The 22,885-nt window shown below is 41.0% G+C and overlaps 2 protein-coding genes across 6 annotated transcripts in view; both read left to right on the top strand.

Moving 5' to 3' along the window:
• TCEANC (transcription elongation factor A N-terminal and central domain containing) overlaps window positions 1-7,826 on the top strand; it is a 34,758-nt gene extending 26,932 nt beyond the window's left edge. For 3 of the 5 annotated variants that reach the window (XM_029604326.1, XM_029604324.1, XM_029604325.1), the window contains 2 exons: window positions 4,495-4,639; window positions 5,325-7,826. In XM_029604326.1, the coding sequence (XP_029460186.1) occupies window positions 4,508-4,639; window positions 5,325-6,419 (1,227 nt within the window). In that variant the 5' untranslated portion in view covers window positions 4,495-4,507 and the 3' untranslated portion in view covers window positions 6,420-7,826. The remainder of the gene's footprint in view (window positions 1-4,494; window positions 4,640-5,324) is intronic. The other 2 variants (XM_029604327.1, XM_029604328.1) reach the window with 1 other exon arrangement.
• A 27-nt stretch (window positions 7,827-7,853) lies between these two features.
• RAB9A (RAB9A, member RAS oncogene family) overlaps window positions 7,854-22,885 on the top strand; it is a 97,116-nt gene continuing 82,084 nt past the window's right edge. The window contains exon 1 of the mRNA XM_029604329.1: window positions 7,854-7,985. The gene's annotated coding sequence lies outside the window, so the exon portion shown is untranslated. The remainder of the gene's footprint in view (window positions 7,986-22,885) is intronic.

Genomic DNA, 22,885 nt, shown 5'->3' with positions numbered 1-22,885 from the left:
TCGAAAATAAATCATTCAAAAAAGAACTGAAAACCTGGATCTTCAGCCAGACTTTCAATGATGATTTAAGCAATCCACAATTGTGATGCCTTAAGCTTCCCATCCTTCTCCCCTCTTCTCTTCTCCGCATACCTACCCCTTCCTCCTTCCATTACCTACCCCATCTCCCCCTCTTTTCCTTCTTTTCCCATTCAGACTTTCTTGTATTCAGAGCACGAGTTTGTATATACCTTCCTCGTTTTTCGTTTCTTTTTTCATTTTCGTTATTTGAATTAAATTATTTTTAGTTATTTCCTGTTACATCCTTCTCCATATGCTAGTTGCATATACTTTTGTTTCTCAAATTGTTCTATGTATCATTGTTTCGTTCCATTGTAAACCGGGGTGTAGGCATGTGCTAAACCTCGGTATATAAAAGCTTCAAATAAATAAATAAATAAATAAATCTTGAATCCAGTCCAAGTTCTATCTGGTTCTAAGGCAAAAATGCCAAGCCTCAGCATTGACATGAAGCACCGGCACCGTCAATGCATCATTTGCCGACACATTATGTTCTGGTACTGTCAACGTATCGGGCTTTGGCATCATTGATGCACTGGGCTTTGGTGCTGCCAATGCAACTTTGCTTCAAATTATCAGTCTCAGGGAGGATGGGGGTGTGCAGGGAGATATGCTCCATTTATCTTCCCATATTACAGGGGTGATTTCCTCATCAAGACTACTTTGAATAAGATCTGCTTGTTGGTGCCATTAATTTCTAACTGCTTCCGAGGACAAATATTATAACATCCAGAAGATTTTCGAGAAGACTCCATCTTAGTTTCAGAAGAGAATATTCCATTCCCAATGCTTGGACAGAGGGCATGGCAATCCTTGGACCAAGTAGTAGTGTTGATGAAGACTTTCTTTGCCTCCCTGGCAAGTGAGAAAAAAGAAGGCACCCTTCAACCTTTCCTCTGTGGGGTATCAGATTACCTCCCTCAAGAAGGAGTCCCTTTTATTCCGACCTAAGGGCTACTCCCATCAGAATCCTCACAAAATGATTTGAGTCCTCGCCACTCTTTCACAGCGGAGTCCAGTCAGTCAGAAGACATTTAACAGGAGTACTTCCCTCTGAGGCGTCCAAGTATACCTCTGTCGCCTGCGTTATCATTGAGGTCATGGATTAGTGTCCCTTTTCCTCTCGGATCAGAGGAAGGATGGGTCAACAGGAATTCTTCCCTTGTTCCCCCCCCCCACCCCCACCTGAGCCTCCAGAACACTCTCATCTCCACCTGAGGATCTCTCTTATTCCTGATTTCTGGATAAATTGGGTAAGGCACTGGGAATCAATAACCATGAAATACAGACCAATACACAGAATTCTTCAGCCTTCGGATTCTAGACATTCCTGAGTTGGCAGCTATTCCAATTCATTTGATTCTACAAGAATGCATGATAATCCTATTTCCTGCCCTTCAGTAACCAGGTAGACTGATGTCTAGAGTCCAGAGAACCCTGGGTTTCAGAGTGGTACAGCTGCCTCAACAATCAGTCATGGTGGAGTCTGTACTAAAATGAGCAAAGAAACAAGGATATTTTCCAACACTCCATCAGGGCAAGATCCCAGACTGGACAACTTTCAGGAAAAAGGTGTCCTAGAGTTCCATGTTTAACGCTTGCATTTCTGCACACCATGTCCTCATGGTGCAGTACTTACATGACTGTGTTCAGAAACTGAAATGCTTCTTTGCCTTAAGAGAGGGTAATTCTGCATATCCACAGCCACTCCTAGATGCAGAAGCATTTGGTCATTATACGAGGCATTTGGCACGACAGCACTGTATACAGTAGTGTAACTGCCCCCTCATTTCACATCGTCCATCTCCACTGGGGCACGCCACATGGCTTAGTTCAGACCCAGCAGTTTACTATGATGATGTCCATGATGAGCTAGCGGATATTCCCTGCCTAGGAGATCATCTCTTCAGAGACAAACTTAGGGTAACAATAGCCTAGATCAAGGAGCAACATGTGGCAGTCCAGTCACTCTCAACCAGCTCGGAGCAACAGTCAACTTCAAAGTGCCCCTACTATGTTTTTAATTGTTCATACTTTCAGAGATGCCCCTTCCGGCACTTGCAGTGATACCGTGCTCTGCTTGGGAGCGAAGCTGAAAGCTCAAGCCTGTCAAAGGTGTAGACATAAAGTGAGTCAAACCACTTAAAAAAAAAAATGAACAAAGCCTAACACACCAAAATAAAACCGTGGTGAAAAACAGTACTTGGTATAGCTGTTTGTGCACATGAAAGATATGAAGACAAAGTGGTTAAAAGTGCTGATGGCTCTGTGAATTTGCGTGGCTGTCAGGACTTGTTTTGCTATAACTGTTGCTGTTCTTTACTGCCCCCCCAGAAGTTGGTGCCCTAAGCTATCACCTAGTTTGCCTCCTAGCCACCTGGCTGGATCTGGACTTTCAATATTTGATCTGCATCAAGGTATGCAATAGTGTAACTGCCCCCTCATTTCACATCTCAGGAAGGCAAGTCCTGTTTCTATGCTCATTCAGTCCTGGTCTCTGAAAGTGTCAGTTGTGATGACAATTTTAGTGATGTGGACAGCTCTGCTGTAGAATAGGACTGAGGCCACAGAACATATTTCAGGTGGTAAATGACTCTTGGCTGCTACAAAGCTGAGTTGGATTTGAATCAGCCACCCTGGAGATGAAAGATGCTCTCTCCCTGTGCCAGTCCACTGAACCATCCAGTCCCCATGCTGAACCTTGATTTACATGTGCTGAGTATATGGGAAAAAATAAATCCTTAGGATTTTTGGTGCACAGTGATGACAAAGGCTGGGCATCGGGGTGCCCCGAGGATTAAAGAGACTAGAAATTAATAGTAGAAATTGTATTATTAAATTCCTTTGTTTTAAGTATATTTATTTATTTATTTTAATTTTTTCTATACCGGCATTCGTGATAATATCACATCAAGCCGGTTTACAGTAAACAATGGGGTGATAATCGGAACAGAGAACGAAATAATATGTACTATACATAATATAGATGCAGTTACAATAAACAAGGAGTTATACAACTAGGAGCAAGAAGAAGAAAAGATAGTAACTTTAACATGGTGTATAAACCCGTAGAATGGTAGAATATATATATATATCTGAATTCAGGTGGGAATACTAGATCTCTAATTTACATTTGTAGTGTTAAATGGAACAAGATTTCACACGATAAATAGCACTATGTTAACTTTCAGTTCATCAGTGGACTATATTTTAAGGGACATAAGAATATGGGAAATGCTGGTAATCCCTGTATATATGAGTATTCCTATTTTCTGTATTAAAAGCTTCTTTTTTGGTTTAAATATTTGAAATGTGATTGAAACATTTGAAGGTGTATTCTTGGGTGTCGCACTATAAATAACATCTTGCCACAATACATCTGACTCCAGGAATGCAGTCATATAAATGCTTGCACCCACTTTCAAGGGACCTAAAATAGAATACAAAATATAACTCGTGTTAGCAGTTCTAGATATAATGGCTCCCTCTGCTGGCATAAAATTCAAATTTTGAAAGTGCCATAGTGAAATACACATTCATATTTTGAAGATAATGGTAACTGCACACGAAAGGGTTGAATTAGCACAAGTTACTCTTCATTTGCATATATAAAGTACCATAGGGCTTGATTTTAAAAAGCATTTTCATGCTTAAAATTGGGTTTTACATGTATAAACCCAATTTTACTGTCCAAAAAGGAAATGTTAGGAAATCTTCCACAAAATGCCACTCCCAAAGATTTTTTGTCAACAATTTTTTTGTTAAATCTATAACCATATCATCAAGCCTGACAGTGTGCTCCCTGTATATTCAACGCGGGGGCCGCCCGGACCTCTAATCATCTGCAGCATTCGTTTTCTATTTTTACTTTTTCTTATCATTTCTTCTATGTTATCAGATAATTTTGAAAACAATTTTTGTCTAAACAAGTTGTGAGACGATGTTCATCCAGTTAGAAGGAATTCATCTGACAGAGAAAAGTTGAATATATAAATATGGAAGAGTATCGCTATCTCATTCAACAGTTTGTTGTGAACTACAGCTCCTGATGAAGCAGTTTGTTCTGCGAAACTTTGGCCGTTTGTCGAGCTGGTTGGAGATTTACAAAAGCGATGATAATTTTTAGATATGAAAATTGTTTTCAAAATTATCTGACAAAATAGAAGAAATGATTAAAAATAGAAAACGAATGCCGCAGATGATTAGAGGTCCGGGCGGCCCCCGCTTTGAATATACAGGGAGCACGCTGTCAGGCTTGATGATGCGGTTATAGATTTAACAAAAAATTGTTGACAAAAAATCTTTGGGAGTGGCATTTTGTGGAAGATTTCCTAACAACATTTCCTTTTTGGACAGTCATTTATAGTGGTGGAAATTGAAATAGTTCTTTTTTTGGTTTGTAAACCCAATTTTATACATGAGCTCTTTCCACAGCTGGCCCTCCGCAATGGAACGCTCTCCCACCAGAGCTCCGACTAGAACGATGCCCGATTACCTTCAAAAAAAGACTCAAAACCTGGCTATTCGAACAAGCCTTCCCTTAATTTCAGAAGATCTCTCCAGCATTCTACCTCTTCTAGTAATGGACTAGCTCGCTGTTTAACCTTCCTATGTCAGATGATCAATCCAAGTTATGTACCCTATTAACTTGACACTGTGTTTAATCTCTGAGTGATATGACTCTTTGTCCCTTTTAATCTCCTGCTCTCTGGAAGAGCCTACTATTTATTGGTTCTGTTGACCCCAGCTTTTATATCCCTTGTTTGATGTAATACATTCTTACATGCTTGTTCTCATTTTACTGTAAACCAAAGTGATATGTAATTTTTTACATGAATATAGGTATATAAAAGTGCCAAATAAATAAATATAAAAGCACTATACCCATATAAGTGGGCTTTTGAAAATTGCTACAATAAATACCATTGAATTATCCATAGGATATTTTCGTATAAGTGCACTTTACGCATGTAAATGGCTTTTTTAAATTACTACAATAGTATGTTACATTTCTACGTGTAACTCCTTTTAAAATTTACCTCCATAGAGTATCAGTATGTTCAAACATAAGTGGCAAGTGGTATTCTGTTTTGATTTCCCTTCCTTCTTTCATGCCCCATGAAAACAGATGTTATCTTAGTTGTTTTTCACTGTGTAACCCCTCTCCCAAAAAACAGACAGCAAGAAAACAATGCTTTGTCAGATGACTGAGAAGTACTACTTTAAAATCTTAAAGTGGAAATTAACTTTTCTTTTTGTTACAGTCTTCAAAAACGCTTGACAAGAGACAGATCATTGCCAGAGCCTATCACATTGAGAAACTTCTTTCAGAAAACAATTATAACGGTATTGAAGTTCACCTTGCTCATCTTGGATCTGTTGATATGACTGTGGAATATTTTCAAGAGACTGAAGCTGTCAATGCTGTCTATAGAATCCTCAAAAACTGCCCTGATGTAGCTTTGAAAAAAAAAGCAAAAAGTTTATTGGCAAAGTGGAAAAAGCTGTATAAGAATTGGTGTCTTCCGTCAAAACCCAACCAAGATGGTGCTGCTGGTAATGAGAAAAAAGAGGCAATGAAAACTTCAAGTATGGTTTCTGAAGTACAAAGAGTGTCTTCTCAAGAGCTGAGTGAGCCTGAAAAGGTGGACCTTGCTGGTTTGGTTGATTCACAAGCATCAAATATTAGTGAGCGAGAGGCAAGGTGCAGCATACCGCTGCCCGAGATCAGTCCTGCGGGGCCATCAGAAGAACAGTGTGTGGACATTCAGTCCAAACCTGTCCGTAATGAATCGAGCTTAGAGCAAGTGCAAATTCAGAAGCAAGCTCTGAGGTCTAAATGTACAGAACTGCTTTGCAGAGCCTTGACAGACTGTAATACTGGATCTGAGAATCTCCAAGACTTAGCTAAGTTAATTGAGGAGCACATTTTTGCCATACACAGTGGCAGTGATAAAAAGTACAAGAATTGCATCAGAAGCAAAGTTTCAAATCTGAAGAATCCTAAAAATGTCCACTTACGCCAACACCTACGCTCGGGTGCCTTAAGTCCAAAGGCATTTGCTGAGATGACAGTTATGGAAATGGCAAATGATGAATTAAAGCAACTCAGGGCTTCATATACTGAATCATCTGTTCAGGAGCATCAGCTCCCCCAAACCACCACTGGAATACAAACAAACAAGATAAAATGTCAGCGCTGTGAGAAATTTGATTGCACTGTGACTATGATTGCTAGAGGAACTCTCTTCCTTCCTGGCTGGGTACAGAATAGAAACCCAGATGAAGAAATGATGACTTTTGTTATTTGCAATGGATGTGGGCAGAAATGGTATCACAGCAGATGGGTTTCTTTGTGATGATTCACATAACTAGCACTTTGCAGATTCTTAAAATATGCTCCAGGTTACAATGGAAGCAAGAAGTGGCTTAAAATAATTGACATTAACTTAACATGCCATAGGCCGTAGAATGATAACTTGACTGCTACAGTGATGCTTACTGCAAAATTTGAATCTCAGGAATTTGTCAGTTTAAGCTGAGCATGTTTCTTCCCCTCTCACCCCAATGAACCTCCACTCTTATTGTTAAGTCTTTTTAGGAAAACTGAAGAATGATCTTGCCTGCCGCATTGAGAAAATGCTGGATGGCTACAACATTTTCATCTCCCTTGATCCCTGGAATAATCCTAGTCCAGTCTATCAACTGCTTGCAGATCCAGTGTTTTCCTAGGCTTTTGTTAAATTTAGATAGGAAAACTATAGCTTTTTAAAAATAATTGTTATTAATATTTCCCAAGCAAAAGTACAGGATACAAAACACATATGTTCTAGGAAGGCACAGACCCCTGCAGATTTTAATACTATGCCAAAAACAACTTATTGTGTTTGAAGAATTGAATCAACATCACCAACGCACAGCAGATGGTATAAACAAACATTACTGAAATGCACGTTCTTCCTAAAACAGATACTCCCCACTGAAGGATCATGTAGGGGTATCATTTTCTATGTATTATAAATATTAAGGTCTGTCTCTGTATAGATGATCAAACTTTACAGTGATGATATTGCTGTACCCTTTAGGGGTCCAGTGGCATGCCCTTTAAAGTCTTTAAATACCTCCGTGGTAGCTTGCTTTGCCACATCAGGAAACTCATTTACAAAGTTCTTCTGATTGCCAAAGGATTCGGTCCTTGCCGTACCCTTTCATGGCAGTCATTTTGTCCATTTTTGTGATTATAGTCGTAGCAATTACTCACTGAGACAGCCAAATACGTCTGCTACCAAGCTACACACGGAAATTGAAACACAGTCTCAAAGCTCACACATCAACTGAGTCATTTGCCACTCAACACAATATAAAGAAGTGATGGATACATTCTGGGATGAGCTTAAGGCATCCAATATCAGGAAGTTCCATAGTGATGAGACCTGGATGAACAAAAACACCTTTGAGGTGAAAATGCTTGCTCAGCGGAATATGTTTCAGACCCAAGCGGTTTTTCAGCACTCTTACCTTGAGCATGAGCCTCTCACTACTGAGCATCCATGATGGGCCAGCAGCACTGTAGTGTATTGTCTGTTTCTTCCACATTTCCTATACTGATGGGACAAGCTCCTATCTTTGGCACAAAACAGATTTTCCCCACTAATAGTAGGAGCTCACACTCCGAGTAAGCATATTGGAGAATCATTTGACTAAAACTTACTCAGTTGGCAGAGTGGGCATTCTTACACATTAATAAACATCTGCATTTATAATTATACCATGGTTTGCATGATTCTTTTGTTAACTGTTCATTGGCAGGATAGATGCAAAACTCTTTGAATACTTTCACAAATAAAAAGTTATTGCCATGATGCACTCTACTGTACAGATTTTAGAGCCACATCATCCTTTGGTTCTCTCTGAACAAGTTGAAGGTAGGTGCAGAATTCATTCATATGTTCTAAATCTATAGTGAAATAATTTGATTTACATATTGTTTTTGCATCCAAACAGAATTGTCAGTCGTCGGTTGGTCATATAAGTTACACTGTCATGTCTGTCTGTGGCCACCAGGTGCATGCAGAACAGTTGAAGGTGCAATGTGCAAAGACAATATTCTCTGCAAGTATTGTAGCAAAAACACAAAGGCACTGGCACGCACATGTAGGTGGCCACACACAGAGGCACCCACAGGCACGTGCGCACACACATACAGGCTGTTATTGACAGACAACCAAGCAATGCTGGATAATGCTTCCTAATATGCTTTGTCTGCAAAGCGCTGTCTCTCATCCACACGCATAGGCATGTACAAGTACGCATGCAAGCTCGCACAGAAGTGCACACAGGCTCACACGCACACAGTTATAGACCAGACTACTCGATCAATATGGACACTTTTTACTTGTGTGTGTGTGTGTGTGTGTGTGTGTATATATATATATATATATATATATATATATATATATATATATACATACATACACACACAGTGTTTCCAGTAGTTGGTGGTTAAGTATGCTGACAGACTGCATTCTAATGTTTAAAATGGTTGTTTCTCTATGACATTCTCTTCTCTTCCTTGAGGTATCCCTCCCAGCACATCCCTAGAGAATCTTGGTCCATGTCAGGAGATTCTAGATTTTGGTGCTTACATTTTGAACATGCTGTCATCAGTAAATCTTTTATGTGTTTGAACTACTTTTGAACAGGCCTTCTTATTGCCATGCTTCATATCCTTTTGGGTAGTTAAGTAATACATTTCTGGTCCTTATTTGCATGACGGCAGCAATGCTACAGGGTAGGAATGTTGCTGCTGCTACTGCTGTTATTAGTAACCGTATTCAGTTCTATGTGAGATAGAAAGAAAGAATGTGATATGCTAGAAAGAGGTTTCCAACTCCTCTCCAAGAAGTCCATTCTGAACTGAATCCTCGGCAGACAGGCTTCCTCACAGTCCTCTCTTCAAGTATTCAGGAAGCAAAGAGAAGAGGCTTTGGAAGTGGATACTATATGAATTTTTGTAAAATTAGCTAGTTTGCATAATTTCTTTGAGGTCAGGACAATAGAAAGGATAAGCTTGAGAGGGTGTCCATTACATGCAACGTCATTCGGCTTATGTGGCTAGCTTGCAAAAATGTCCCATCAGGTTGTGTGGGTTCTGTTTTCAGATGTGCAAGTTACAGTGGCACTGGAATAGTAGGTTGCAATCTGTGAAATATAAATTCACAAAATAGTTTAAAGATCAGTCTCACTAGACATGAGCTCCTTCCACAGTAGTAAAGTAAATTGAAGTGGATATGCAGTATTATAGCAAATACAAATTGGCACGACTGCAGACTGTTGACGCTGTGCTCCTTATGTTTCTGATTAAAGCTACATCTTAAACTGAAGGATCACAAAGAGACATTTATGTTTTGTCAGCTAATTCTGACATCTGTTTGGATTGATACTACTTTTGGCTAAAAAATTTTTATTATGTTTTACAACCTATGCAGCATATCTACTTTAATTTTCTCTGGAACATGCCTGTCTGGCACTTTTTATATATGGCTCCATGCATTCAAACATCCCAATGCATCTCCAAAACACTGCCCAGATTTTTTTAATGCCTGTTTTTCCCCATCAATTTCTCCACAAGAAAAATGAAATTTTCCTGGCTCCAACTTCACTTTTTTAAATTATATCCAGGTAACCTGACTTCATTTGTTACACAAGTCCACACTCAGCAGAAATTAAATGTTTTATTTCAGCCTGTTTCTATCATACAGTGGTACCAACTTTCTCTAGAGAACAACTACTTTCTCTGCACTCAGGCAGGCCAATCTCCACATGTGGATTATGCACCTCTACCAGCAGATGGAGACGGAGTAAAAGCTGATGTCACAGATATATGGCCTTGCCCTGACAGCCCGCCAGTATTCTCCATCTCCATTTTACAGGATTGCCTTTAAAAAAAAAAAAAACAGTTTCCTAGCATGTAGATAGATGGACTCAGGACCAGTGGGTTTATGCTTCCCTGCCAGCAGATGGAAATGGAGCAAGCCGACGACACAGTATATATAACCCTGCAGTGGACCCCCCCCCCCCCCCCCAGCCTGCCAGTATTCTCCATCTCCAGCATATGGTGGATGTGCATTTCCCTATGGGGATTGCTTTCAGCTTTTTGAAAAGAGACATTTGAAATTCTAAATTCAACAAAAGAAAGCCCCGCTCTCCTGCGGTGATACCTAAAGGTCTCTCCATCAGTTGAGAATTCTTGAAGTAAGTTACATTGTCCCTCAGAGGTGTGCCTTGGGCTGCTAGCTGAGTTTTCCAGTGTGAACTTAGCTGCTAGTTCAGCTGAAAAGCAGCGGGTACAGGAAGCCAAGCATGGCAGTGATGGCAGATGCCCTCTCTCGCCGCAGGCGGAGACCATTTCTGTACTCAGCCGGTAAGCGCTGAGCTTGGGTAAGGTTTAAGAAAAAAAAAGAGAAAGTTTTACCTGAATCAGAGACAGAGGGGTTTCAGAACTTCTTCCAGTCTCCTTTCTCGGCGCACCATGCCGACATTTGTTCCTGCTCCCTTTGGGGTTAGGAACTGGGCAGCCCGGCAGGTTGAGCAGCCCCCGGTGGGCTAGGCCCCACGCTTAAGCTTTTTTCTTGCAAGCCACGTGGTAGGCTGCAGCGGCTGTTTTCGCATGCTCTTGGGTGGGTTCTGCTGCCCTCTATAGGCCGTCGGGATGCGCAGTTTGCCAGCTCTGCGCACACTTGTGCTCTGTTTTTGGGCACGCTTTTTATGCGCACAAACTTTTTTATGCACTTAACTTGGCACACAGGTTGCCGCGCTTTCTTCTAAGTGCTTATTTTTTGGGTGCATTTCATTTTTGAGCGCGAGCTGTTCAGATGCACATTTACCGCAGCGATGGTGCCGGTAAGCAAGAAGCCTAAGCGTCTTCCTATTGTGTTGCTTCTCAGCCTGACCTGGCTTCTAACCTGTGTCAGCACTGCTCAGATGCTCAGGGAGAGTGGTCTTCCTCGGATTTTGCTAAGCCTGGCTCTTCCCATTCTGATGATGGGTTGGTCATGGCCTTGACTGAGGGGATGCCAGATCTTGGTTCTCCCTTGACTGGCTCCTCCACTGTCAACAGCAGTTCTGTGGGACCAGTTCCAGTACGTTCTGGCCAGCTTTTTCTTGGGTGGAATTTTTTCATGCCTTACAACCCTTTCTTCAGGCACAGTCCTTGGTTTCCCCTATTTCTGTCCAGTCGAACCCTCAGTTGGTGGCTCCTCCATCTTCCAGTCCTATGAGCCTGGGCTCCCTGCAGGTGTTCCCGACAGGAATTCGGATGGCACTGATGATGAGGTTGATCCTGATTCCCTGGAAGATGGGGAAATTCCTCCAGGGCTGGATCTGTATCGACCCATGTTGTAGTTCTTTCATCTATTTATTTATTTATTTATTAACTTTAATATACCGATGTTCCTGTATGGAATACATATTGCACCGGTTTCATAGAGATGAACTGCCGGCTCTGATTTTCCAGACCTTGAAACTGCTGGGTGTCCCTGGTTCAGATGCTATGTCTGAGCCGAGGAAGAATCCCATTTTGGTTTCCTTACGTAAAGCCTCTTGTTTTTTTCCCTATGATGGATGCCATCCAGGAATTGATTGATCAGGAATGGGATGCCCCAGAGGCAAATTTTAAAGGGGGTTGGACATTGGAAGGTCTGTACCCCTTGGGTCTATCTGTGAAGGAGCATTTACATTTTCCCAAAGTGGATCCTCTGGTATGTGCCATGTCTAAGCGGACGACTATCCCTGTAAAGGGAGGAGCGGCCTTGAAGGATATACATGATAGAAGGATTAAGACTATTCTTAAGCAAGCCTTTGAGACAGTGGCGCTGCCTCCTGTTGCGCCCTAGTGGCAAGATCATGCCTGCTTCTCCCTGAGGAGGTTGATGTCTGGAGGGAATTCCAGAGCAGTTATGGAGCCTGCTACCGCCTTTTTAGCAGATGCAGGCTGTGATTTGGTCCAGACCTCGGCGAGAGGAGTGGCTTTGGTGATAGCAGCCAGGCGTCAACTCTGGTTGTAAAATTGGTCAGCTGACATAGCTTCCAAAGCCAATCTTACCACGATGACCTTTAAAGGTTCACTCTTGTTTGGGAGTGAGTTGGAGAAACTGACCAGTAAGTGGGGTGAATCTCCGGTGCATGGGTTGCCGGAGGATAAGAAACTGTTACAGCACCCCTTTGGTATGAGGGGTCATTTCCGGGGTTCCAGGCATTTTCATCCCTACAGAGGGATGGCCTTTCAGCGGACTTGGCCTTTCAGTAGGTCTCAGTCCTTTCTTCCCTGGCAGCCCAAGAGATGAGCAGACTTGGGTGGTGGACCTTCCTGAGCTTCCCAACGAAGGTTTGATGACCCACCTACCAGAATAGGAAATAGGGGGACGTCTCTCTCTCTCTCTCTCTCTTTTATCGGTGGTGAGTCGAGATCACATCAGACCAGTGGGTCCTGGAGGTGATATGCACCAGAAGTTTGCAGTATTCCTAGGGATGTGTTCATAGTGTCCTCTTGCCAATCTTTGTAGTAGAAGCAGGCAGTGGAGTTCACACTTCAAAGGCTTCTCAAACTGGGGACTGTGGTTCCAGGGCCCACGTCTCAGGAACATATGGGGCGATATTCCATTTATTTTGTTAAGCCCAAGAAGGACTCCTTTCATTCCATCTTGGATCTCAAGAGGGTCAACCGTCACTTGATGGTGACTAATTTTCGAATGGAAACCTTACACTCTGGAAAAATAGTGGAAAGTATTCTAAACATCAAAATCACAGAACATATAGAAAGACCTGGTTTAATGGCACAAAGTCAGCATGGCTTTACCCAAGGCAAGTCTTGCCTCACAAATCTGCTTCACTTTTTTGAAGGAGTTAATAAACATATGGATAAAGGTGAACCTGTAGATGTAGTGTACTTGGATTTTCAGAAGGCATTTGACAAAGTTACTCATGAGAGGCTTCTAGGAAAAATAAAAAGTCATGCGATAGGTGGCGATGTCCTTTCGTGGATTACAAACTGGCTAAAAGACAGGAAACAGAGAGTAGGATTAAATGGACAATTTTCTCAGTGGAAGGGTGTGGGCAGTGGAGTGCCTCAGGGATCTGTATTGGGACCCTTACTTTTCAATATATTTATAAATGATCTGGAAAGAAATACGACAAGTGAGGTAATCAAATTTGCAGATGATACAACATTGTTCAGAGTAGTTAAATCACAAGCAGATTGTGATAAATTGCAGGAAGACCTTGTGAGGCTGGAAAATTGGGCATCAAAATGGCAGATGAAATTTAATGTGGACAAGTGCAAGGTGATGCATATAGGGTAAAATAGCCCATGCTATAGATACACAATGTTAGGTTCCATATTAGGTGCTACTACCCAAGAATGAGATCTAGGAGTCATAGTGGATAACACATTGAAATCGTCGGTTCAGTGTGCTGTGGCAGTCAAAAAAGCTGGGCCACCAGATAATTTTAAAACGTTTTTTGGGGGGTCGGGAGGGTGGTGGAGGCTAAGGGAGCAGTTTTAAAGGGTCGGGTGGGTTTTTTGGTTATTCGCCGATAGCCCGAGCGTGAGAGAACGCTCCCGGGACCCCGCTGGACCACCAGGTAATTTTAAAACATTTTTGGGGGGGTCGGGAGGGTGGTGGAGGCTAAGGGAGCGGTTTTAAAGGGTCGGGTGGGTTTTTAGGTTGTGTCCTGTTAACGATTTTTTCACGATAAATCGGTGGAATTTCTATTGTATCACACTCTTTAACGATTAATGACGATTTAAAAAATATCGGACGATATTTTAAATCGTCAAAAAAACGATTCACATCCCTAGTACTCCATCATGATGTTTAAGTGGATGTGGATCAAGATGACACTGATAATGATTTGGGTTGCTCCCTTCTTGAAGAAGGGGAGATTCCCCCAGATTTAGAGCAACATAGAATTCTTCTCCATTTTTATCAAAGAGATGAGTTACTGGGTCTGATTTCTCAGACTCTAAAGATGCTTGGGGTGGCTGGAAGTGACTCTTCAGGTGAAGAAGAAGAATCCCATATTGGTCACCCTGCGCATAGCTTCATGTTTCTTTCCCCTCCTGGAGGCGATTCAAGAGTTGATTGACCTTGATTGGAGTGTACCAGAGGCGAACTTTAAAGGGAGATGCACTTTAGCAGGTTTATATCCCTTGGATCCACAGGACCAGAGAGCAGTTGTGTTTCCCAAAGGTAGATGCATTGGTGTGTTCTAACATTAAGCGAACGACCATTCCAGTAGAAGGAGGGCAGCTCTAAAGGATGCTCAGGATAGAAGGATTGAAGCTATCCTTAAGCAAGCTTTTGAGATTATGGCAGTGAATTTACAAATTGCTTCTTGTTGTTCCTTGGTGACTTGACCTACTTTGCACCTCTTTCAGGGGTCTCTGGGAACGGTTTCGGATAGCAGAGCCATATTGAAACCGGGAGCCACCTTCTTGGCTGATGCTGGCTGCGACCTTTTCCGCACCGCTGCTAAAGGAGCCACTTCCATAATAGCGGCAAGATATCAGCTGTGGCTGCTCATTTGGTTGGCAGACACTATTTCTAAGTCCAGTCTCACCAAACTACCCTTCAAGGGTTCTCTTTTGTTTGGAAGTGAGTTAGAGAATATGGCAAATAGATGGGGGGATGCCCAGGTCCTTCGTTTGCTGGAGGATAAGAAGTTGACTTCACGGCCTTTTCAGGCAAGTAGCTGCTCTCAAGATTACAGATGATTTTGTCCTTATAGGGGAGCTTCTTCTCAGAGAGCCCGACCCTTTGGTAGGTCTTAGTCCTTTCACCCTAGAAGACCTCGGAAGGATGCGGGCTCCGGGAGTGGAGCCTCTCTATCTTCACAATGAAGGTTTGCAGATTCACCTACTGGTGCAGGAGATAGCCAGTCTCGCTTTTAGCAGAGGTGGGTCCAGATCACATCAATGGCTCCTGGAAATGATTCTGGATGGCTATGCTCTGTAATTCTTTGCATTCTTCTGGATGCTTTTGATATCTCCATGGAATTCCCCTCAGGAGAGGGGAGCAGTAGAATAGAATCTACATTGAGAAGACTATTGGACTTGAAGGCCGTAGATCCTGTTCCCAAATCACAACAGCCTGCTATTCCAAGTGTTTTGTACCCAAGGTCTTTTCTTCCATCCTGGATCTCAAAGGTGTCAATCATCATTCATGGGTCACTCATTTCTGAATGGAACCTGTACGCTCTGTAATAATGGCAGTACAATCAGGGGAATGTCTCACTTCTCTGAATCTGATGAATCTGCATATTCCCATTCATCAAGAACATAAACGGTTCCTACAGTTTGTCATTCTGGGCCATCATTACCAGTTTCAGGCCTTGCTCTTTGGGCTGGCCACTGCTCTCAGGACCTTCTCCAAGGGTCATGGTGGTGGTAGCAGCGGCCATGTGCAAGGACAGAATCCTAGTTCACCCATATCTAGATGACTGGTTGATTTGAGCCAAAAGTGTAGAAGAAAATCACTGGGCTTCTCAAGGTGGTATCCTTGCTGCAGGATCTAGGCTGAGTGGTGAACTTGGCCAAGAGCAGCTTGTAGTTGTCTCAGACGCTGGAGTATCTCGGCATTCATTTCAATATAAAGCAAGGCAGAGTGATTCTGTTGGAGAGTTGTATTCAAAAGTTGATTACTCAAGTTAAAACCCTGAGAAAGGCAGACCAGTGTGATCTTATCTACAGGTCCTGGGTTTGATGGCAGCCACATTGGAGGTTATTCCCTGGGGGAGGGCACTATGCAACCTCTTCAACGTATGTTGCTTTCACGCTGGAGTCCGCAGATACAGGACTACACAGAGGCTTCTCTTAGCTTTGGTGGTGAGCGTCCAATTGCAGTGATGGTTGCAGGCAGATCATCTCAGGAAGGGTGTTTCCTTGGAGACACCAGATTGGTTAGTGCTCATGACAGATGTGAGCCTTTTGGGTTGGGGGGCTCATTGTCAAGGGTTGGTGGTGCAAGGCCACTGGAATGCCGAGGAACAGCAGTGGAGCATCAACTGATTGGAAGCATGAATGAAACAACTAGTATGCTTGCAGTTCGCTGAGCATCTAGAGGCTCTGACAGTCCAGATAATGTTGGACAATGCAACAAGGGTGGCCTACATCAATCTTCAGGGCAGAACCAGGAGTCAACAGATGTCAGAGTAGATAAATGTGCTCATGGTTTGGCAGAGCAGCATCTGCTAGACATATCCGCCTCCCACATTACCAGAAAGTACAATATAAGAGCCAAATTTTTCATCAGGAAGAGCTTGGATCCCTGAGAGAGGGAGTTAGCAGAAGAAGCTTTCCAGCTCATATTGGAGTGCTAGAACCGCCCGTATCTAGACTTGCTGGTGACTTCTGACAATGTGAAAGTTCTGCGGTTCTTTAGTCGCAGACAGGATCCAAAAGCACTGGGTATCAATGCTCTTGTTCAGGTGTGGCCATGTGGCAGGGCATTGTATGTCTTCCCCTGGCCCCTGATGGGAAGGATTGTTCGGAAGATTGAAAGTCAGACCGACACCATACTTTTGGTGGCCCCGGAGGCCATGATATGCCAATCTGCAGAGCCTGCTGGTGGGCAGTCCCCTCATCCTGTCACTTCAGAAGGATCTTTTGTAGCAGGGACCCATTCTACATGAAGATCCTGGTTACTCTGCTGCAGTGATTTTCCACTTTGCTTCGGGCCACAACATTTTCTACATCTCTGGCCTACATTAGAGTTTGGAGAGTTTTCGAGACTTGGTGTATAGAGCAAGAGTCTCTCAAAGTAGAAATCCAATTAATTTTGTAATTTTTACAAGAAGGATTTAGCCCTTAACACCTTGAAGGTTCAAGTGGCAGCTCTCACTTGTTATAGGGGGCGAGTCAGTGGTGGTCCTTTGTCTTCCCATCTGGATGTGTCCCAGTTCTTGAAGGGAGTTAAGCATCTTCGACTTCCCTTGCGTCTGCCAGTGCCTCTGTAGGATCTTAATCTGGTTCTGAATTTAAGAACATAAGAAAATGCCATACTGGGTCAGACCAAGGGTCCATCAAGCCCAGCATCTTCCAACAGTGGCCAATCCAGGCCATAAGAACCTGGCAAGTACTCAAAAACTAAGTCTATTCCATGTTACCTTTGCTAATGGCAGTGGCTATTTTCTAAGTGAACTTAATAGCAGGTAATGGACTTCTCCTCCAAGAACTTATCCAATCCTTTTTTAAACACAGCTATACTAACCACACTCTAACCACATACTAACCACATCCTCTGGCAACAAATTCCAGAGTTTAATTGTGCATTGAGTAAAAAAGAACTTTCTCCGATTAGTTTTAAATGTGCCCCATGCTAACTTCATGGAGTGCCCCCTAGTCTTTCTACTATCCGAAAGAGTAAATAACCAATTCACATCTACCTTTTCTAGACCTCTCATGATTTTAAACATCTCTATCATATCCCCCCTCAGTCGTCTCTTCTCCAAGCTGAAAAGTCCTAACCTCTTTAGTCTTTCCTCATAGGGGAGTTGTTCCATTCCCCTTATCATTTTGGTAGCCCTTCTCTGTACCTTCTCCATTGCAATTATATCTTTTTTGAGATGCGGCAACCAGAATTGTACACAGTATTCAAGGTGTGGTCTCACCATGGAGTGATAAAGTGGCATTATGACATTTTCCGTTTTATTCACCATTCCCTTTCTAATAATTCCCAACATTCTGTTTGCTTTTTTGACTGCCGCAGCACACTGAACTGACAATTTCAATGTGATATCCACTATGACACCTAGATCTCTTTCTTGGGTTGTAGTACCTAATATGGAACCCAACGTTGTGTAATTATAGCATGGGTTATTTTTCCCTATATGCATCACCTTGCACTTATCCACATTAAATTTCATCTGCCATTTGGATGACCAGTTTTCCAGTCTCACAAGGTCTTCCTGCAATTTATCACAATCTGCTTGTGATTTAACTACTCTGAACAATTTTGTGTCATCTGCAAATTTGATTATCTCACTCGTATTTCTTTCCAGATCATTTATAAATATATTGGCAGGTCCAACTTTTCAGCTGATGTGTGGCCTCGCCTTACAGCCAAAAGTGATTTTGGAGTTTCATTTAAATCAGTCTATTTCCCTGCCCATGCTGAGACAGAGATGAGAGTGAATATCTTTTTTTGCATACTTTGGATGTCAAGCGGCATCTGATGCATTACTTGGAGGTTACTAAATCGGTTCAGAAGTCTGATCACCTGTTTGTGCTCCATGGTGGCAGTAAACAAGGTGAACCAGCGACGTGGGCAACTATAGCCCATTGGGTTAAGGAAGTCATCATGGCTGCCTATGTGGATACAGATTAGACTGCATTTCACAAGGTCTCAGACGGTTTCATGGGCAAAGATTTGATTATTGTCTCCACTTGAGATTTTCTGAGTGATGACGTGGTCATCCTTACACACCTTTTCCAAGCATTGCCACTTGGATATTTGGGCTCGGGTTCGTGCGGGTGGTGTTGACTGGATTGCGGGCAGCCTCCCACCCTGTCTTGGAGTAGCTTCAGTACATTCCACTTGTGGGGATTGGCCTGCCTGAGTGCAGAGGAAGGATAAATTGCTACTTACCTGATAATTTCCTTTCCTCTAATGAAGGTAGGCCCTCCCTTAGCTGCCGATTTTTGCCTTTGGTTTGCCCTTTTAGGTGCAGACAATACAGAGTGTTGTTCCTGCTATTCATTAGAGGACTGGTAAGTGGCTTAACCAGCCCCTCAGTTTAGTGACTATTCATTGTTTTGTCTGAACTCAGTGTTCCCTATTGGTTGGAGGCATGAGTGATTGATTAATAATCATTTTCATGTATAATCTGTTCATATTTTGGCTTTTTCAGAGAATACTGGCAGGCTGATGTCCGGGCAGGGCAATATATCCATGAAGTCCACTTTTATTCCGTCTCCATCTGCTGGTAGAGGTACATAACCTACTTGTGGGGATTGGCCTGCCTTCATTAGAGGAAAGGAAATTATCAGGTAAGTAGTAATTTCTCCTTGTCATGCAAGAGGTGGTTTTTCTTTTTATGGCCATGACGACTGGGAAAATTATAGGCCCATATCAAACCTGTCCTTCCTCTCAAAAGTACTAGAAAAGTACTGTTATCTCAATTTATGAATCATTTGGATGACCACGAGATTCTGTTCCTGAATCAATTTGGATTTAAGAAACACCATTCAACTGAGACAATCCTCCTCTCATTAATGGGCTCTGTTTTACAAGGGTTTGATTCTGATGAATCTTATTTTCTTGTGTTAATCGATTTAACAGCTGCCTTTGACACGGTGGACCACAACCTGTTATGCCATCAGCTGAGCAGCATTGGAATTGAAGGTAGTGTTCTCAAATGGTTCTCTTCCTTCCTATCTAATAGGTCATTCCAAGTCAAATTGGGCAATCACACATCTGACAATTTTTCCATATTGATACAGGTGTCCCTCAAGGTTCAACCCTCTCAACAACACTATTCAATATTTATATGCTACCACTGGGCAAATTATTGATGGATTTAGGAATGTCTTCTTGTATGCTGATGACATACAATTTTACATACCATTCTCAAAATCACTTGAAAATACAGTACTGACACTATCGACATGTATGAAAGCAATACAGCAAAAACTATCTCATCTTAAACTAACATTAAACCTTAGAAAGACTGAAGTAATTTGGTTAAGTAGAAATCCTTCGATAGTTAACCCACTGGTTCTAGACTTGGGCACTTTTCAAATTACTCCCTCAAACCAAGTACAGATTTTAGGTATCCAGCTGGATGAAAAACTTACTATGATAAAGCACATCAATAAATTAATTACTCAGGTTGCACCAAGTTACATATTTTACATCGGCTGAAACCTTTATTAACCTTCGAAGACTTTTGTACAGTATTGCAAACATTTTTTTGAGTATTGACTATTGTAATTCTCTATTACTCAGTATTCCCGCAAATATCTTGAAACCATTACAATATTACAAAACGCCTCAGCTAGACTATTATTAGAAACCAAGAAATTTGATCACATTACACCATCACTGGTCTCACTGCACTGGCTGCCTATATAATCCCAAATCTATTACAAAGTATTAACATTAATATCACAATCAATAGGTGTGTAGCTGTATTTTTTTATTTTTATATTACTTTGTCTTATCATCCATCACTATAAGATAAAGTGACACTTATAAAGTTAGCATTGCTTTTAATTCCGAAAAGCAATACTGTTCGGAGTTTTTTTAATCACATTCCAATTATTTTATTTTTAAAAACTATGTACTGGACCGATATGGCACCTGTGTAAATTAATGTTTCAGCATTCTTATTTTTATGTGCCTATTGTAAACCGTTGTGACGGAAGCTACTCAATGACTGTATAAAAAAGACTTAAATAAATATTCAAAATTATTTATGCTAGTAATACTGGTATGATCGGAGTGACGTTACAACTGTACACACCTCAGAGAACACTAAGATCTCAAAATAAAGGCCTACTGACTGTTCCTACCATAAGAAGTACATATCTGACTCAAGTAAGAGATCGTATGTTTTCCATAGCAGTTCCAAAGCTTTGGAACTCCCTACTTGTTACCAGATAGAGATTTAAATGTGAGTTAAAAACTTGGCTATTCAGAAATGCATATAACCTAACCTAAAAATACAAGAATGAAATAAACCGTTGTGATCATTTTATGGAACGACAGTATATAAAATGTCTAAATAAATAAATGAGTCTTATATGCTACCAGAAATCCCAACAGATCTGTGTATATTAGTGGCAGTATTATCAATCAGTATCCCAGTGCTAGATTGTTTAAGAGATTCTGTTGCTGCACTTTTCTCTTAAATCCCTGTATCAGTTTGATTTGTATAGAGGTGATCTTTCTTTTCTTCTCTCCTCTGGTATTACCAGTGTCATGTTTAGGCTTCATGTGCTAGAAAAGTTGTGACTCTGCCAATCAGACAAGCATATATAGACTTCCATTGCGCAAGCCTCTCGTGTGTGGCTGCATAAAGATAAGAATGCAACTTTTAAGTGTGAAGTGATTTCCTGAGATCTTCACAACATATCAAGGAAACGCTTGCTGACATATTGCTCTGAGCACTGACTGTGAGATTGCAATTGCCAGGTAGGATCAGGCCTTACCAGAATTTGAGTGAGAGAACTCAATGACCAGAAGGTGGTGCTGGTAGCTCAGTAGGAGTAGTATTTCCTACTTAAGCTTATACTGAATCAATATGTCAACTGGTTGCCAGGGAGCACTGTGCTACTGAACAGGCTGTCTTTGGGAAGGATCACTAAACCAGAATCCCTACTCTGTACTTTAAAGATGCCAAACAAACAAAATTCTTCTTTAAAGGAGAGCTCCTTCAATTCTTCTTCAGGATTTAAAGAGAAAAGCAATGATTGTAACAATGTACTTAAAAAAAATATAACAAACCATTGTTTGAACAGAGGGTTACTGGTACTATGCAAAAAAGGACTAAGATATAAAAGTTATTTAATTAAACAGTTGTAAAAATTAAATATTCCGTATTAATAATTAAAATTTTTATGACATATCCTAATGATACTAGATGCATTACATCCCAATTTTTCTAAGTGCTTGTAGTTAGAGTTAATCATACAGAAATATTTCTTGAACTGTTTTTTAAATTTAAAGATTCAGAATTACAAATTATTTATAGTTTCATGTATTCCTATTATAATTTTCTATTTCAAATACTAACATATATTTAAGAGTTGATAACCCAAAACACAGAATTCTTAAATTATCATTTGGTCTGGTTTCAAAGTGGAAGTTTCTCAAATGATCTTGATAAATATTACATTTTTGTTTAACGCAAAAAAAAGATGCCAGACCCATTGTCATGGCTAAAATACAACAAATTGTACTGTCTGGCTTACAGGACTCCCCCGCTTATGTAAACCGGGGTGATATGCATACTATACAGGAACCCCGGTATATAAATTCTTTAAATAAATAAATAGGCATATTAAAAAAAAAAAACCCCAAAAAAACAACTTTGTCTAATGATATATCTCTTATTTGAAATGAAAACTAATTATTTTAATTAAACCATTAGTTTATTTTATTAAAAATAGTTTATATACCATTTTTTATACTTAATGTAATCAAAATGGTTTACAATGTAACCTACATAAAATCACAAATAAATAATGCAAAGTAAGGACTTTAAAGAAAGTAAAAAACAGTATATTTCATAATAAAGATGAACAGATTGAAAGCTATTAGAGCACAGATGCAATGAGAGCAGTAAAGCTCAACATAGTTCAAGAAGGCAATATAAGAGCGGCAAGATTAAATGGCCTCATTTATGTTAAAAGCGCATTTAAAGAGAGAAGTTTTTAAACTCTTTTTAAATTCTGTCCTGCTATCAAGGTGCCTAATATTATCTGGGATAGAATTCCAGAGCTGAGGGCCAGCTACTGAAAACGCACGTCATCTCATTATGTCTAGTTGGGCAATTTTGATTGTAGGAACTTGCAGAAAGTTATTTTGGGATGAACGTAAGTTTCTTGAGGGTCTATAGATGCGTAGTTGAGAGCTGAGCCAAGTTGAAGTGTTGTCAAGAATGTGGAAAGAATTTTGAACTGATCCTGAATTCAATAGGTAACCAATGTAGGGGAAATACTTGCAGTACCTGAATGTAATCTGCTTTGAAGTGCTGAAAAAAGTGAGAAAAGCAGAATATAAATAAAATAAAATAGAGAGCATAATACAGGTGAAATATGGTTTCT

Source organism: Rhinatrema bivittatum, chromosome 5, assembly GCF_901001135.1.
Source record: "Rhinatrema bivittatum chromosome 5, aRhiBiv1.1, whole genome shotgun sequence".
NCBI classification, from domain to species: Eukaryota; Metazoa; Chordata; class Amphibia; order Gymnophiona; family Rhinatrematidae; genus Rhinatrema; species Rhinatrema bivittatum.
Note: the sequence above shows the minus strand (reverse complement) of the source record. Positions and strands in the feature narration are given on the sequence as shown.